Source organism: Apus apus, chromosome 10, assembly GCF_020740795.1.
Source record: "Apus apus isolate bApuApu2 chromosome 10, bApuApu2.pri.cur, whole genome shotgun sequence".
Lineage (NCBI taxonomy): Eukaryota > Metazoa > Chordata > Aves > Apodiformes > Apodidae > Apus > Apus apus.
The window spans coordinates 20,779,294-20,793,806 of record NC_067291.1 but is presented as its reverse complement, the minus strand read 5'-3'; the positions used below and the strand labels follow the sequence as shown (position 1 = coordinate 20,793,806).

At 57.4% G+C, this 14,513-nt stretch overlaps 1 protein-coding gene across 7 annotated transcripts in view; it reads left to right on the top strand.

The window, feature by feature from the left end:
• The first annotated feature begins 1,753 nt into the window (after positions 1-1,753).
• The window catches only part of TLE3 (TLE family member 3, transcriptional corepressor), a 30,040-nt gene continuing 17,280 nt past the window's right edge, over positions 1,754-14,513 (top strand). For 4 of the 7 annotated variants that reach the window (XM_051628857.1, XM_051628855.1, XM_051628856.1 and 1 more), the window contains exons 1-7: positions 1,754-1,906; positions 2,461-2,585; positions 2,664-2,764; positions 2,909-2,972; positions 3,965-4,009; positions 12,238-12,300; positions 12,731-12,805. In XM_051628857.1, coding sequence (XP_051484817.1) covers positions 2,562-2,585; positions 2,664-2,764; positions 2,909-2,972; positions 3,965-4,009; positions 12,238-12,300; positions 12,731-12,805 — 372 coding nt within the window. In that variant the 5' untranslated portion in view covers positions 1,754-1,906; positions 2,461-2,561. Of the gene's footprint in view, positions 1,907-2,460; positions 2,586-2,663; positions 2,765-2,908; positions 2,973-3,964; positions 4,010-12,237; positions 12,301-12,730; positions 12,836-14,513 lie in introns of all 7 variants that reach the window. The other 3 variants (XM_051628852.1, XM_051628853.1, XM_051628850.1) reach the window with 1 other exon arrangement.

The following is a 14,513-nucleotide window of genomic DNA, read 5'->3' as shown; positions in this document are numbered from 1 at the left end:
GGGCGGGGCCGCCCGCGGTGGCCAATGGGCAGCGCCCGGCCCTGACACTTCTTGTCACGTCAACAGCCGGAACGCACCCAATTAGCGGCGGGACCTCGAGAAGGCGGGGGGGGTGGGCAGCTCCGAGCCCCCCCAACCCTCCCCGCACCCCTGTCCCCGCACCGGCTGCGGGACCCCCGCACCGCCACCCCCCCCCTTCACCCCTGGGGTGCAGCGGGGAGGCCCCACTCCGACCCCCACCGGCGGCGTGGGGGGGGGACGGACCCCAGACCCCCGCCCGCAGGGTGGAAGGGGCATTACCCTGCGTGCCAGAGGGACCGGCTTGGGGGGCGGCTTTCGGAGGGTGTTGTTTTTCCCCCACCCTTTTATTATTCTCAGGGCTCCGTTTCATTACTGGGGAGAAACTCCACACCCCCCCCCCCCGTATTCCAGCATCCCTTTGATACACAAAATCAAATTGATATTTAGCCTCTGCTTACTTTTTTATGCCCGGCTGCCTCCGCCGCGCGGCAGTGACAGATTGTTTGAGCTGGGAGGAAAAGCCATCCCGAGCTAATTAAGCCGCCATGGCGGGCGGGGACACACACACACACACACACACACACACACATACACACACACACACACACACACGCACACACACACACGCAGACACGGACACGGGGGGGGGCTCCGCAGCGGCGTTTGTCACCGCGCCGGCCCCTCGTGGCTTTGATTGACAGCGGCCTCCCCGCCGCGGGCAGCCCGGCCCGGCTCAGCCAATGGGATGAGAGGAAGAGGCCGCTGGGCTTGTTCCGATTGGTTAAAGGGAGGGAGGAGGTGGGGTTTGCCCCACGTGGGGCGGGGAGGCTCGGTGTGACGTCAGCGAGAGCAGCCATTTTGTGCCCGGCCGGGGGGTCGCGGCTGCCCCCGTTTTGGGGGCGCTGCTCTTCGCTCCCGGGGGTGCCCCGCCGCTCCTGGGGGGCAGGCCCCCCGCTTCGGAGGGGGGTGCTCCCCGCCTGTCCCGGGGTGCCGGTTTCCCCCCCGCCCCACAGCCCCTCCCGGAGCGCAGCCCCCCGGTTATAACGGGGGGGGCGCGTCCCAGGCGGCCCCAGCCCGGGTGTCACCCCTCGAAAGGCGCCGCAGCCGCTTGGCGGGAGGGTGTCACGGCAATGACGTTATCCGTGTCCCCCCGTGAAAGCCGCTCGGAGGTGGGGGGGGGGGGGGGCAGAAAGGGCCGCTCACCCTCCCGCCAGCCCCGGGCTGGGCGGCGGTGACACGGCGGCCCCGCTGAGCGGTGGTTCGGCCCGCCCAGCCGGCAGCGCGGCCGGTCCAACGGGACGAACCGGGGCCGAGCTCGGCGGGTCCCGCCGCCGGGGGAACCGGGCGGGGGGGGGGGGGAGGGAGGGAGGGGCGGAGCTAACGTGGTGGGCGTGGTTAAACCGGTGGGCGGGGCAGCGGCGCCGCTGCGCGCTCCGCAACCTGCCATTGTGACGTCGCCGCCCGCCGCGCCCAATCAGCGCCCTCCTCACCCTCTCCCCACGTGGGTTCGCCGCTTCGCTATTGGTCAGCGCCTCAGCGGCCGCCCCGGTTTTCTCCCCCCCCCCCCTTCCCCGCCTCCCCGGCCCCGCCCCGCCCCTCCCGGTTCGCCCCATCGCTCTGGCGGCGGCGGCGCCGACCGCGTGTTCCTCGTTCCGCGGCGGCATCGCGGGGGGCTCCGTGCGCCGCCCTCGGGCCCCCCAACCCCCCCCCTCCCCACCCCCCGACCCCTCCGTCCCCAGGACCCCTCCCGGAGCGGTGCCATGGCGTGTGGAGTTACGGCGATACCGGCTGGACGGAACTGAACGGCCGCCCCCGGGGCGGGGGGAGCCGCGGCGGAGGCACCGCTCGCACTTCGCATGTCCGCGGCGCCCGGGAAGTCGGATGTGTACGGCCTTCCTCCCCCCTCCTCCTCTCCTCCATGGCCGTCGTGCTCCGGCGTTAGTTCCTGGCTTTGCTTCCCCCTTCTCCTGGCAGCAGGAATACCGCGGGATCCTCCTTCCGCCGGGGCTGTTTTGGTTGGGTTTTGTTGTTGGTTGTTGTTGTTGTTGTTGCTTTTTTTCCTTCACCCTTTTTTTTTTTTTTTTTTTCCCCCTTGTTTTGAGGGATGATTTTGAATTTTTTAAGGTTTTTTTTGTTTGTTTGTTTCCTGCGCGGCTGCCGGTGCCGGCAGGGGGGAGCCCCCCCGGGGGTCGGCACCTGGCCCCGGCGGTGGCGGCCGGGCTGGACCGGGCTGGGCTCCGCGGGCGCGCAGCGCCTCTCCGGCGGTGCGGAGCTTTGCGCGGAAGAGACGGGGACACACACACACACACACAGAACGCTTAGCGAGCCGGGCCGGCCGGACCCCCCCACCCCCCTTCCCCTGTACCCCCCCCCCCCCCCTCCTGCCGCTCCCGCTCCTCCGCCCCCCGCACGGACTTTCCTCTCGTCTCTTTGTTCCAGTTCTCGGCCTCTCCGGGAGCGCTCCGGGCAGCAGCGCACGTCGTGATCGCCGTAACGAGACACGGCGCGGTTGGCTCCAGTGACCGCGCCCCAACCCTGCCATGTACCCCCAGGGCCGGCACCCGGTGAGTCCCGCTCCCCCCTCACCCCTGTCCCGGCTCCCCCCCCCCCCCCCCCCCAGCGCTGAGCTCCTCTCCCCGCAGGCTCCGCACCAGCCGGGCCAGCCGGGCTTCAAATTCACCGTGGCCGAATCTTGCGATCGGATCAAGGACGAGTTCCAGTTCCTGCAAGCCCAGTACCACAGGTGAGCCCCGGGGGGGGTGCCTGGGGGGGCCGGGGCGCGGCCGCGGGCAGCGCCGCTCCCCTCCCTGCCCGCGGGGTCTCACCCCTCTGCTTCCCCCCACCCCCCTCACCCACCCACCCCCCCCCTTCCCCGCCTCTTCCCCAGCTTGAAAGTGGAGTATGATAAGCTGGCGAACGAGAAGACAGAAATGCAGCGCCATTACGTTATGGTAAGAGACTTTAATCAGATTTCGGATCAGGCTGTAAATGTCATTAGCTGGGAGCGCAGCCGGGCGCTGGGAAAAAGGGGTGGGGGTGTGTGTGTGGGGGGTCGGGGTGGGGGACGACCCTGCTAGCCGGGCTTGGGGCAAGGGAGGGGGTTGCCCTGCCCACCGTGCCCAGCGGGGACCGGGGCGGCTGGAAGCGCCATCACAAGTTTCCTGTTAACCCCTTTCTGCCGGTTTCTGCAGCCCCGGGAGGGACGGGGGGGGCAGGAGCGGCGGCTCCGGGATCTGGGGGTGGGGGTACCCTGGGGGGGACACCGGGGCTTGCCCCTCTTGCCGCTCTGCGGGGGAGCGGGGCTGTGTCCCCCTTTCTGCCCCGGGGGGTGCGGGGTGAGGCCACCCGGGTGCCTTCCAACCCCCCCACCCGGGTGGAAAACGGGTTGGTGCAAAAACCTCTTCTTTTTCCTTTTTTTTTTTTTTTTCCTGGTAAAATTTGCATGGCGGGACCCTGAGGTGTGGGATGGTTTGTGTTGCTGATCGGGTTAGCAGGACCCATCACCCCTTTTCCCGGGGTGGGGGGGGGGTCAGGGTGCTCCCAGGGCTCCCAGCAGCGCTGCTGGACCCAAAAAGGGAGGAATAAATCCACGCACACACCCCCCCCCCCCAGTGAGAAACTGGGTTTTTGGCCAGACTACGGGCTGTACCTGTTCTGCCAGGGCTGTGCAGACGCCTGTCACACAGCTCTGTGCCTCTTTGTTTTTCTAAGTAGCTTAGGAGGAGAAAACAGGAGTAAAAAAGGAGTGTCCTCCTGTTAAATGCATGCCAGTTAAACCCTATAAACAGCTGCTTATTATAAGGCATAATTTCCTTGGCTACAAATGCTTTAAGCACAGTTTTGACCGGGCTGCTTTCTGGTAATGACCTTATGCAAATACCTTATGTTAAATTAATTCAAATTCTTGTTGCCTCTCTCCTTTTTTTTTTTTTTTATTCCCCAGTACTATGAAATGTCGTATGGTTTGAATATTGAAATGCACAAACAGGTGAGTAATTTAAAGGGGGGAAAATGGGGATTGATTGATCTCCTGTTGGCCTTTTCTCAACCTGAGATAAAATAGGCCCTGATTGCACTAAATGGGGGAATAAGTGCTGGAGTCAGGGATGTGACTCCAGGTGGGATGGTGTGGTCTGGCAGTTATATTGGGAATGCAAGTTGATGGCAGCCTGGCGGGTGGTTTTTTTGCCTGTATTCAGGATAAACTTAGATTTTTGAGAAGGCTGGTTATGAGAAGAGGTGAAAATAGCCCTGCCTTCCATGCTGGGTGCTCGGTACCTGGAATAGAGCATTCCCAGCGCTTGGAAAATACTGTTATCTCTTGTGTTTTCCTCTGGTTTTGTTGTTGGTGCAAGGCAGCTGTTTCTAAGGTCATACCCCTGATACTGGCCCTGCTGTAGCATGAGACTTAGCAGGGAATTATCTTCAGGGATACCCATATCTTCTGGTATGTTGCTCAATGTCACAGATTTGTCTTTGCATCTGGAAGGCGAAGCAATGTTGGGTAGATGGGGTTTGTTTATTTTGTTTTTGTTGTTTCCTCTAATATCTAACTTGCCTGAAGGAAAAATATAGAAGGCCATAGCAGAATGTGGTGTGCTACCTTGATAAGATTATAGCTAAAGAGCCTAAAGGCTGGGCACATGATGGTAAAACTTAAAGGAATAAAGTTATTATTGAGATTAGACCTGATTATTTGTGCTGCTGCTGCTTACTGGTTTTAGAAGTAGTTCTAATTAAGAACTTAAGGCAGATAGAAGTTGACATCAACTTTGCAATTCGCAAATCAGCCCCATTCAGCTCCAGAGTGGTTTTGCTTAATAGCAGTATCACAGCCCTCGGTGAGAGAGTGTCTTTGCTGACTGATGGGATTCAGAGCAGCGTGTCTGTGATTCTGCCTCTCTGCTTCTTAGCACACACTTCCCTTTAGCTTTCTCGTACATAGTCACAGGGTAACAAAAATAATTACTGCTTAGTCTACAGTTTTTTAAAAATATCTTCTTCTGTGCAGATAATCCTGAGTCTTTTCTCTTTGTTGCTTCTGCCTGGACAGAAGGCTTCTTGGAGGGGATGCTGCTTGTGGGGAGCCCTGGGGGGGCTGTGCAGGAGCCCGGATGCCCCCTACCCGGGGCAAGCAGGGGCACATGGGGCTGGTGTGTGGCTCAGGGAAACCTCGGGCACGGGTTTTGCCTTTGGTATGGCCAGGAATGCTCCTGAATGCAGGACTTCTGCCCAGGCTTCTGGTGGCCTCCTGTGAGGACCCTGTCCCTGTTTTGCCTGTGTCCAGAGGGACATGGAACTTGCAGCCTGTTGGGAATGCTGGAGGGACTGGAGTAACACAAGCCTTGGTACAGGATGGTTTCAGGAGAGGGGATGCCTCTGCCCCCTGGGTGCTGGGTGCTGGAACAGCTTCGCTCTGTGCAGAGGCTGGGAGATGCTGAAATAAATACAGCAAGATACCGAGCCTCTCCTCTGGATGGAAGCTGTGGAGGCAACTGCTGTTTCCCGAGATGTGCAAGGGTGTTTTCCACCAGGGCAGGCTCGCAGCCAAGAGCTGACTTGAGGTGCTTTGTGCCACGGGATGAGTGTGGGGCTGGGAACCCACCGGGGCTCTGGCGTGGTCGGTGTGTGGACGGGGCCCCCGCCCACCGGCTCCGTCTTACGGTGTGACCACATCGTGTGTCTTCCCAGTGGCGAGGGAGGCCAAGTGCTTGGGGTGGTTACAGCGGGTGGCTGAGGAAGCTCGGCATGCCCAGGAGCAGTTTTCCGTGGGGCTGGTGCAGGCAGAGCCGCAACCGCTGCCCTCCCTGGCCTGGGTTTTGCCGGCTGGCCGTTCCCACACCGCGGCAGCAGCATCCCAGGGATGCCCGGCAGGCTCCCCGTGTCTCTCGGGGAGCTTTTGCTGCCTTGCACGGAGAGGTGTTGGCTGGATGGTTCCAGCCTGCGCCGAGATCCCCCCGCCTGCTCTCCCTGCTCCCGGGGACGACGCTGCCTGCCTAGGGCCGGGCCGGGGGCAGTTCGGAGGGGAAGCTGTCGCGTTCTTCTATCTGGCAGCGCTGGGGGAAAACAGCGGCCCGAGCTGCTCCCAGCACATTTCCAGGTGAAAAATAGGGCGAGAGGGAGCGGAGGGCTGGAAGAGCTGGGCCCCGAGCAGGGGTTTCCCCCTCTTTGGGGCTGCAGCAGCCCCCCAAAGGCATCCCGGCGCTAATTGCAGCGTGGTCCTGCCCGCAGCTGGTCGAGGGTGGCTAGTCCTGAACAAACAAGTTTATCAGCTGACCTGTTTAGCGGTTGACTTGTGTTTATCTGCACACAATCAAGTAGACTGAAGTGCTTGAATTATTCATGCAGTGTCCTGCCCTCCAGACTTGACTGCTTGTGATTACATCTGCTTGAGACAAACATTGATGGATACTTCATCTTTAAGCAAAAGGGGATTGTCTGTCTGTGGGCTTATATAACAGATTATCTCTTCTTCACTGAATATTAAGTGTGTGCATATGTGGCCGCGGGTGGGTTTGTGTTGGTTTCCCCTCCCTCCCTCCCCTTCTTTCTTCTGCGTTTTGTTTCTGGTTAAGGGGGGGAAAAAAAAAAAAAAGTCGTTTCATAAACAACTCCATATGCAAGGAAATATTTAGGAAGTGACTACCCACTTTGTTGCATATAACACAGTGAATTGCTCCTTACATCAGCCTTCCTGCTGCATGAAGTGCTCAGCTTCCTTCAACCTGAGGCTGGTGGGGAGTTTTCTTTTTAAACCTGAGTGAAACCTTTTTTTTTTTCCGCTAAGGTTAATTGATTTTTACAAAAACTTTTGCTCCCCTGTTGTTTTGGCATTGTTTTTGTTCAGATCTCTGGCGATAATCACTGAACGCAATCAGAGGGGGGAAAAGATTTCTAGAAAAAAACTAATTTTCTGGGGGGAAAGAGGACACCTCAGTGGGGAGAACCTTTCTGCTGGTTTTTGGGGTTTTTTTTGTGGCTGAGAACTTCTCGCATAAGCACTTCTTGGTTGTTTTGGTTTAATTTGTGCTTAAACACTTAATTCCGGGATCAGACCTAAACCCTCCTGATGCTTCCACAGGAAGAGCAGCATGCTTTTTTCCCCTCTTTTTTTTTTTCTAGAATATTCCAAGAACACAGTATACTTTGTCATGCTCATTAGCGAGGAGTGCCAGGTAATAATTTGCTAAATACTTCAGAAGCCAAGTAATTTGTTAGTGTGATACTGTCAGGTCTCCTAAGGTAGAAGGAAAGAACTGTCAGTCAGCTTAACCTCTCCTTCCCCTTGGCTTTGTGGAAGGCTCTGGGTGGGTTTTGGGGGTCCTAGGTAGGTTTTGGGGGTCCTGGGTGAGCTCTGCCCGCCCGCAGCCCGGGTGCTGGTAGTAATTCTGTAATGAGGGGTTGTGGCCCGCCCTTCCACACCCCCTCCCCGAATTTAATTCTCATCAGTGAAGCTCTCCACTTTGCTAATAATGATAGCAGCCACAAATAGCTTTCAACATGCCATTGACAGCCTGGTTGGAGAGAGCACTTGAAATAGCGGCAGACAGCTGAAAGTACCCATAATTGTGCGCCGGAGTGAGAACCACACTGCTCAAGGGCCTTATTTTCATGTGCTTAAAGAGACAATATCCTGGTTTCAACAGATGCTTCTGGTGCTTCACTGGTGGTGTGATTTACTCCTGGACTGTCTCCGACCGCCCCTGCCGCCCTTTTCCAGGGCTGGTTTGGGGGGGTGCGCAGGGGGTGGCTGAGGAAGGGCTCTGCTGGTGCACACCCATCTTGGAAACGCTTGTCTGGGTGTGTGTGGTGGGTTTGGAGCCAAGCAGAAAGGTGGGGGCTCACGGGTAGGGTGCTTCACCCTGGGAGTCCTGTGTGAGGTGATGCTGACACCCCATTCCTGCATCCCATGGATCATCCCCCTCAGCAGCCCCCCCAGCCCCGTTGCTCCAGGGCATTAGGCTTGCAGTGGGAAGTCTTTATAATGTTTTGGCATGTTTTTCAAGAGGAGGAAGGGTCAGCAGAGCCGTTCTGTGTGTTCAACCCTGTGTCTCCAGCCTGCATCCTGCTGTTCCAATCAATAAGCAAGGGCAGGTTGGTCTGGTGTGGCCCAAAATCTGTTCTGAGATGGCATCTGGGGTGGCCTGCGCTGGTGTGACCTGCTTCAAAACCACATGTAGGTTTGTGGAAGGTCTGTCCTGCTCAGGCTGTGGGTTGGTTGCAGGTGCTCTGTGCCTTTGGGAAGGCTGGGGGTGCTCCCTGTGTGGAGTTGGTTTCTGGAAGCACCTGCATCCCCAGAGCATGGTTCAGGGCAGGGAGCACAGGAGGGGTGTGGGGCTGGTCCTGGACTTCAGGGTCCTGCCCTGGGGTGCTGGAATCAGCCTAGGGCAGTGGTGGGGTCGGGGAGTCCTGCAGCTCCCTTTGCCTGCTCAGCTGAGGCCAGGACTAACCTGTTTTGGCCCAGCAGCATCTCAGCTACCCAGAGCTGTGTCTGGGATCTCGTACTGAGAGGGGAGAAGGCGGGGGGGGACTGCTTCAGGGCTGGGGCTGTGCTCGCCTTTGGCTGCTTTGGGCCATTTTTAAGGTTGCTCCTTTCACCTCTGCTCTGCAGATCCCACAGTACTATTTTTAAACTTCCCTCTGCCATGTCCAGGTGTAAAGAGGGGAGGCTGAGGGGCATGAGGCTGCTGGGGGGGAGCAGCCCCACAGCTGTTTAACACGATGCCACCATGGTGCTGCAGCCCGAGCCTGCCTGGCTCCTGACTCATTTCCAGCTCTCCATGCCCTCAAGTGCTTTGGGTGCTGGTACCTGCCCTGGCCATTTTAAGAGGAAGTGACAGGACTCACAGCCTGTGAGTCTGGCTCTTGATTTACAACCAGTGCAAATGTTTTCTCCGATCCCTCCCCGCTCGTGAAACATCACCCAGAGTGTTTCTTCTCTAGCAGCAGGTCACATTCCTGGCAGGGGCAGGGGGTGGTGGGGGATTAGTTGGGATTTCACGTTCTCCTGACTCCTTGCTCTTTTTAACAAGGCACATGGAGCTGCCCTCAGCATCCTGTGGCCCCAGGGTGAGCATCCAGAGACGTGCTCCCATGGGTGCTGGTGCTGCTCCTGTGGGTGGGTGCCTCTCCTGGGGTGCCCTGTGCAGCCCCCAAGTCTTCTATCCACCACTGGTTTGCCCCCCTCCCCCGTGGTCCAGCGTGGATGCAGGGCGCTGGAAGGGGATGCGGAGGCTGGGATTGCCATGGCAACCCGCGGCAGGGAATGCAGGTTTTTCTTGGCAGGAGCAGCTCGGGGGGCTCTGCTGCTCTGGGACGAGGTGATGAATGAGCCCTGTTATGGGGAAAGGTGTCAGGCATGAAACCCTCCCCTGTTCCTGGTGTGCTGGAGGATCCCTTTTCACTCCCGATTAAATGTTTTGTGGGGACAACTCAAGTTTAATATGCGGGGGAATGGGAAAAGTTAAAGTGAACAAATATTTAAAGATCATTGAATCTCGTGTTAACAGGAAACCTCATGGTTGTAAACATAATATTTTGGACGTCTAATATCTTCTTGCTGACTGAATCCCATGTGGGAAGTTTCTCTCTTTGCAGAGTGTTAAGCTTTTCCTCAAATCTCTGTTGGAAGTTTGGGCAGAATTGGATTTAAATTTGGAGGCAACGGGTTGCCCAGGGAAGCTGTGGCTGCCCCATCCCTGGCAGTGTTCAAGGGCAGGTTGGATGGGGCTTGGAGCAACCTGGTCTAGTGGGAGGTGTCCCTGCCCATGCAGGGCAGTTGGAACTAGATGATCCTTAAGGTCCCTTCCAACTCAAACCATTCTATGACCTTGTTTGTCTGGGCTGTGTTAGTGTTTGAAGGTGCGCAGGGAAAACCCAGCACCTTTCCCTGCCTCCTCTGTGGCTCCTGCCTGTTTGGATGCTGCTTTTTTATCTTTTGCACCTAAATGACCTTTTTGGAGGTGCAGCTGGAGGCACTGCTGGTGCTGGCACCTCTGCTCTCCCCTCAAACAGAGATTGAATTTGTTCTAGAATTTGCTGGGGGCTGGCAAGGAAGAGCTCGCAGGGCTCTTTCGACCGTGCTGGAGCAGCAATACACCGAGTGCTTGTTGTGTCCAGAATCCAATAGGCTTCATCTGAAGGAATAAATATTTAATGGAGCTGCAGTTTATATATAATCTAATCGATGCCTTGGTGCCAAAAAGGCCTTTAAAGAGGTTTAGCTATCACTGAGCGCCGTGTTATCAGTGGCAGTGCTGTCCCTTTGAAGTGGCTTTGCTGGGGCGCCAGGCCGGGCGCAGTGTCCCGGGAGCCCGTCCTGGCCTGGGTCTGCACGGGTACCCCTGCTGGGTGGGCACGGAGCTGTGGGTGGGTGGTGGGTGCAGAGCACTTCCCAGGCAGCGCTGTGGCTCCAGCATCCATCCTGTGTCCTCACTTTTGGGTCCAGGATCATGCCGGTGGCTGTGGCACCGGGTCCCGGAGTCCAAAGCGGGGTCACTTCCAGATGCCTTGTCGTGCTCCCTGACCTCTGGCGGGGCTAATAAAAGCAGCAGGGGTAACCTGATCACTGGGACACATTCGGAAAAGATGGTGGCCAGAAATATCCCTGTTGCTTTGAAGGGAAAGCTAGCAATGCCCGTGCGAAGGTGCTGCAGGTGGCTCCTGGGGACCCCCTGCAGCAGGTCCCCCATCTCTGGGCTCAGTGGGTTGTGTCTAGGCTGGGGGTGATGGGGGTTCTCCTGGCGACTCCTTGCTTGTGGTCCTCCTAGGGCACATGGGTTGTGCTTGTTGGGTTGGTCTTGTAGTAACCAGTGTGCCCCAACCACTGGCCACGTCCTCCAAGCAAGGGTTGAGTGTTGGTCTTTTTTACTCCAAATTATGGGTTTAGGTTGGATATTAGGAACAATTCCTTCCCCAAAGGGTTGTCAGGCCCTGGCCCAGGCTGCTCAGTGGTGGAGTCCCCATCCCTGGAGGGATTTCCAGGCCCTGTAGATGTGGTGCTGAGGGACATGGGGCAGTGGTGGCCTTGGCAGGGCTGGATTAACAGTTGGACTGGATGATCTTCAAGGTCTGTTCCAACCAAAACAATGCGATGATCCTATGGTTTGGATTTTTTTCTTGCAGTGTTTGAGAGCAAGTGGAGCTGAGAGCCCCTCTCCAGGTTGGCACCCACTGGGGCTGGGATGAAAAACCCGAGCTGCTGTAGGGTGCATCCTGGGGGGGGGGGGGGGAGGGCATGTCTTTTGTGGGGGGCTGAAGCCTCGGGGTGCAGGTGGTGATTTGGGGAGCGCACGGGGCGGGGGGCGGCACCTTGCCAGGGGGGAAGCTGAAGCTGAGAGCCGGTTAATCACTTGTGGTATTGATAACGAGCTGCTCAGGGCCCGTCGGAAGGAATTTCTGGGCGTTTGATTCCGCGCCAGGACTGGGCTCCGGCCGTTGTGGCGGCGCGAACCGGCCGTGTTTGAGTTGGAGCAGGAGCTGTTTTAACAGCTGCCGGGCCCGCCGGAGCAGCCGGCATTAACCCTTGGGAGCTGGACGGCAGGGATCCGGGCAGCTCCGTGTGCCAGAGCTGGAGCATCCCGGGGCAGGGTGGCACCTCCTGGCCCAGCCTCTGCCGGGCTTTATCGCTCCGGGAAAATGTTCTTCCCAGTGAATGGAGATGTTGGAGGAACCGCGGTTTGACGCAGCGTAGGTTTGTTGTTAAAGCCCCCAAATAACGTGGTTTGAGCTGATGGGTGGAAGTTGTTACGGGTTAAATTCCCTGAGTGGGATGTGAGGATGGAGGAAGGAAGCCGACGGCTTGGTTCTGGGGTGGGGAAGGACCTGGAGGGTGCTGAGATCAGAGCAGGCGCCCACCAGCCCTCGCTGTTGGCCAAACCCTTTCCCCGTGGGGTGGTGGGTGTTGGTGGAGGTTTCTTCTGAAGAAACTCTGCCAGTGAAAAGCTTGGTCCTGTGGTGGGAAAGGGGCCAAAGTGTCCCGAGGGAGCAGGGCCACGTCCCTGTGCTGCTGAGTGCAGAGCTTGCACAAAGGTGCTTTTGTTGCCTCTTTTGCGTGTTCCTGATTCCTCCTGTGTGGCCAGGAGAGGATGCAGGGAAGGGGACAAGGAGGAGATGCACAAGAGGGGGATGCAGGGAAGGGGCTGGCGAGGGATGCACGTTGCTGCTGGACGCTGCTGGGTACTGACTGTTGCTTTTTCTTCTTTTTGTTTTTTTCAGACAGAAATTGCTAAAAGACTGAATACAATTTTAGCCCAGATCATGCCTTTTCTGTCACAAGAGGTAAGGATGTCTTCCCACCCCAGGTGGGAGATGCTGCTTCTCCTGAGGGGCAGTTCCCAGGAAGGCAGTGCTGTGTCTTGCCAGGGGGTCTTGGGAGGGGGCACAGACCTGCTCCCACCAAACCCATATTTTGGGTGTGAGGCTGCTCTGAGGTGTCCTGTGGGAAATGGGGTGCAGATCCTGCATGCACATTGGAAAACCCTGGGATGGGGGAGAACCAGACCCCATGAGGGGTCTGCATTGAGCCTGTGGAGTGAAAAAAGCTGTGAGGGGCTGCCTGTGGTCTGTGGAGCAGGGAGATGTGCCCAGGTTGCTGCTCTCCTGAACAAAATGCAGACCAAAAAAGGGGGTGACCAGCTCTGGGAGGAGGGGGGGTGATGTCTTGGCTTAGTGCCCTGTGCCCAGCTCTGACCTGGCTGTGTCCCCACAGCACCAACAGCAAGTGGCACAGGCTGTTGAGCGTGCCAAGCAAGTGACAATGACGGAGTTGAATGCTATCATCGGGGTACGTGGACTTCCCAATCTGCCTCTCACCGTGTGTATATCCCTTTTATTCCTATCATTTACCATAACCAGAGGCAATCCTGTGCTCAGCCAGGCTTAAAGGAGGGCGGCTCGTGGCACCCTGGTTGTCCTGTGACCCCCAAAACTTCTAAAAACTCCCCCAAACTACCAAACCTTCCAAAAATCTGTCTCTGAGGGAGGCAGGGACCGCTGCACCGCTTGGGCAGCCCAGGGTCCCTCCCCGGGTGCTAGTGCAGCACCAGGAGCCTCCACCAGCCAAACTGGATGTTCTCCCTGGAAGTGGGGAGCATTTGGGAGCAGGGCCGGGTGCCCAGCAGCCCCCCTGCAGCCCCTGAGCCCAGGCATGTCTCTGCGTGTGCTGTTGATGTGAAATGTGCTGTAAACTTGACAGAGTTGTTGTTCCATGCATTGACTTACCCGCTCCTGTCTTGCCGGGCTCTCTCTCTTCTCTCTCTCTCTCTCTTGCAGATCTCAGGTGTTTTTTTTTTAAGACTAATGATTTTTATTGTCTCTTTACTTGACGTAAGGGTCTCAGTCCTGCAGCAAACCTGCCCTCTGTTGGGGCTCCCTTAGCCCAGGGACATGCTTGTACCCAACCAGCATCCTGGGGAGGTGGCTCTGGGTTTCAATGCTTGTTTTCCAGAAAATACTGGTTTATAATATTTATATTTTTTTTTTTTTAGTAACTGCTTGCTCTTCTTTCCTGAACTAGAAGGATCTTTGTGATTCTCTGTGTTTAACTTGCTCTTATATACATTTTTTTGGGTTTTGTGGGTAGCCTTGAGTATAGAATTGTGCTCTGGGCTCTTTGTGGTGGAGCTTGTGTGGCAGTGGAAGGGATCTGGGCATGGGACAGTGTGTCATGGGGTCCGTGCTGGGGTGGCAGGCAGCATCATGTGTCTGCCTGCACCTTGCACCTTCCCTGCAGGCTGGGATGTGAACTGGTGCATCCATAGCAGAGAGAGGGAGTGAGGGAGATGCTTGGCTGTGCTGAGCTGCTTTAAGTCACAGCCAGGAGCCCAGGCAGCTGGAGGCAGATATTGGAATTCAATTAAGGTAAATGAGCAGGGCCCGTGACCCCCATTTTCAAGGTAATTGCTTCCTGGGATCAGAGCGAGTGTCGTCCCATCATTAAGCAGCCAGCCATTTAATCGCTTTGCCTGATGGACTTTCAGGAGCTCTGGGTGGCTGGGGGAATGTGGGGAGGATCTGGATGGATGCTGGGATGGGATGGGAGCAGGGAGCATCTCCAGCTGTGCCTGTGGATGGGGGGACCCGGGATGGCTGCTGGCCAGGGGCTGGCAAGCAGTGCCCTGTGCTTCAGTGGCTTGAAGAGAAAGGCAGAGCTCATCTCAGATGTGCTCCAGGTGGATGTGGAGCTGCTTTGGGTCACAGGTTCCTGCTGCTGGGGGTTGGCTGCACCTTTCCCACTGCCCCCTGAGACCTGAAACCGAGAGGGGTTTGGGGCTGGTTTTGTTCCCAGCAAATGGAATTCCTTCCCTTTCTGCAAGGGTTGGTTTGTTATTGCCGGGTTGCTGGGGTGGGGCAGGTCACCTGTGTGTGTTTGTTCCTCTCACGCTGGGGCGTGACACGGTCCTACCCACCATGTCCCACGGGATTGGGCCACCAACACTGTCCCCTGCCAGGCCTTGCAGCCAGAGGCAGTCACTCTGTTTACAGACCACACC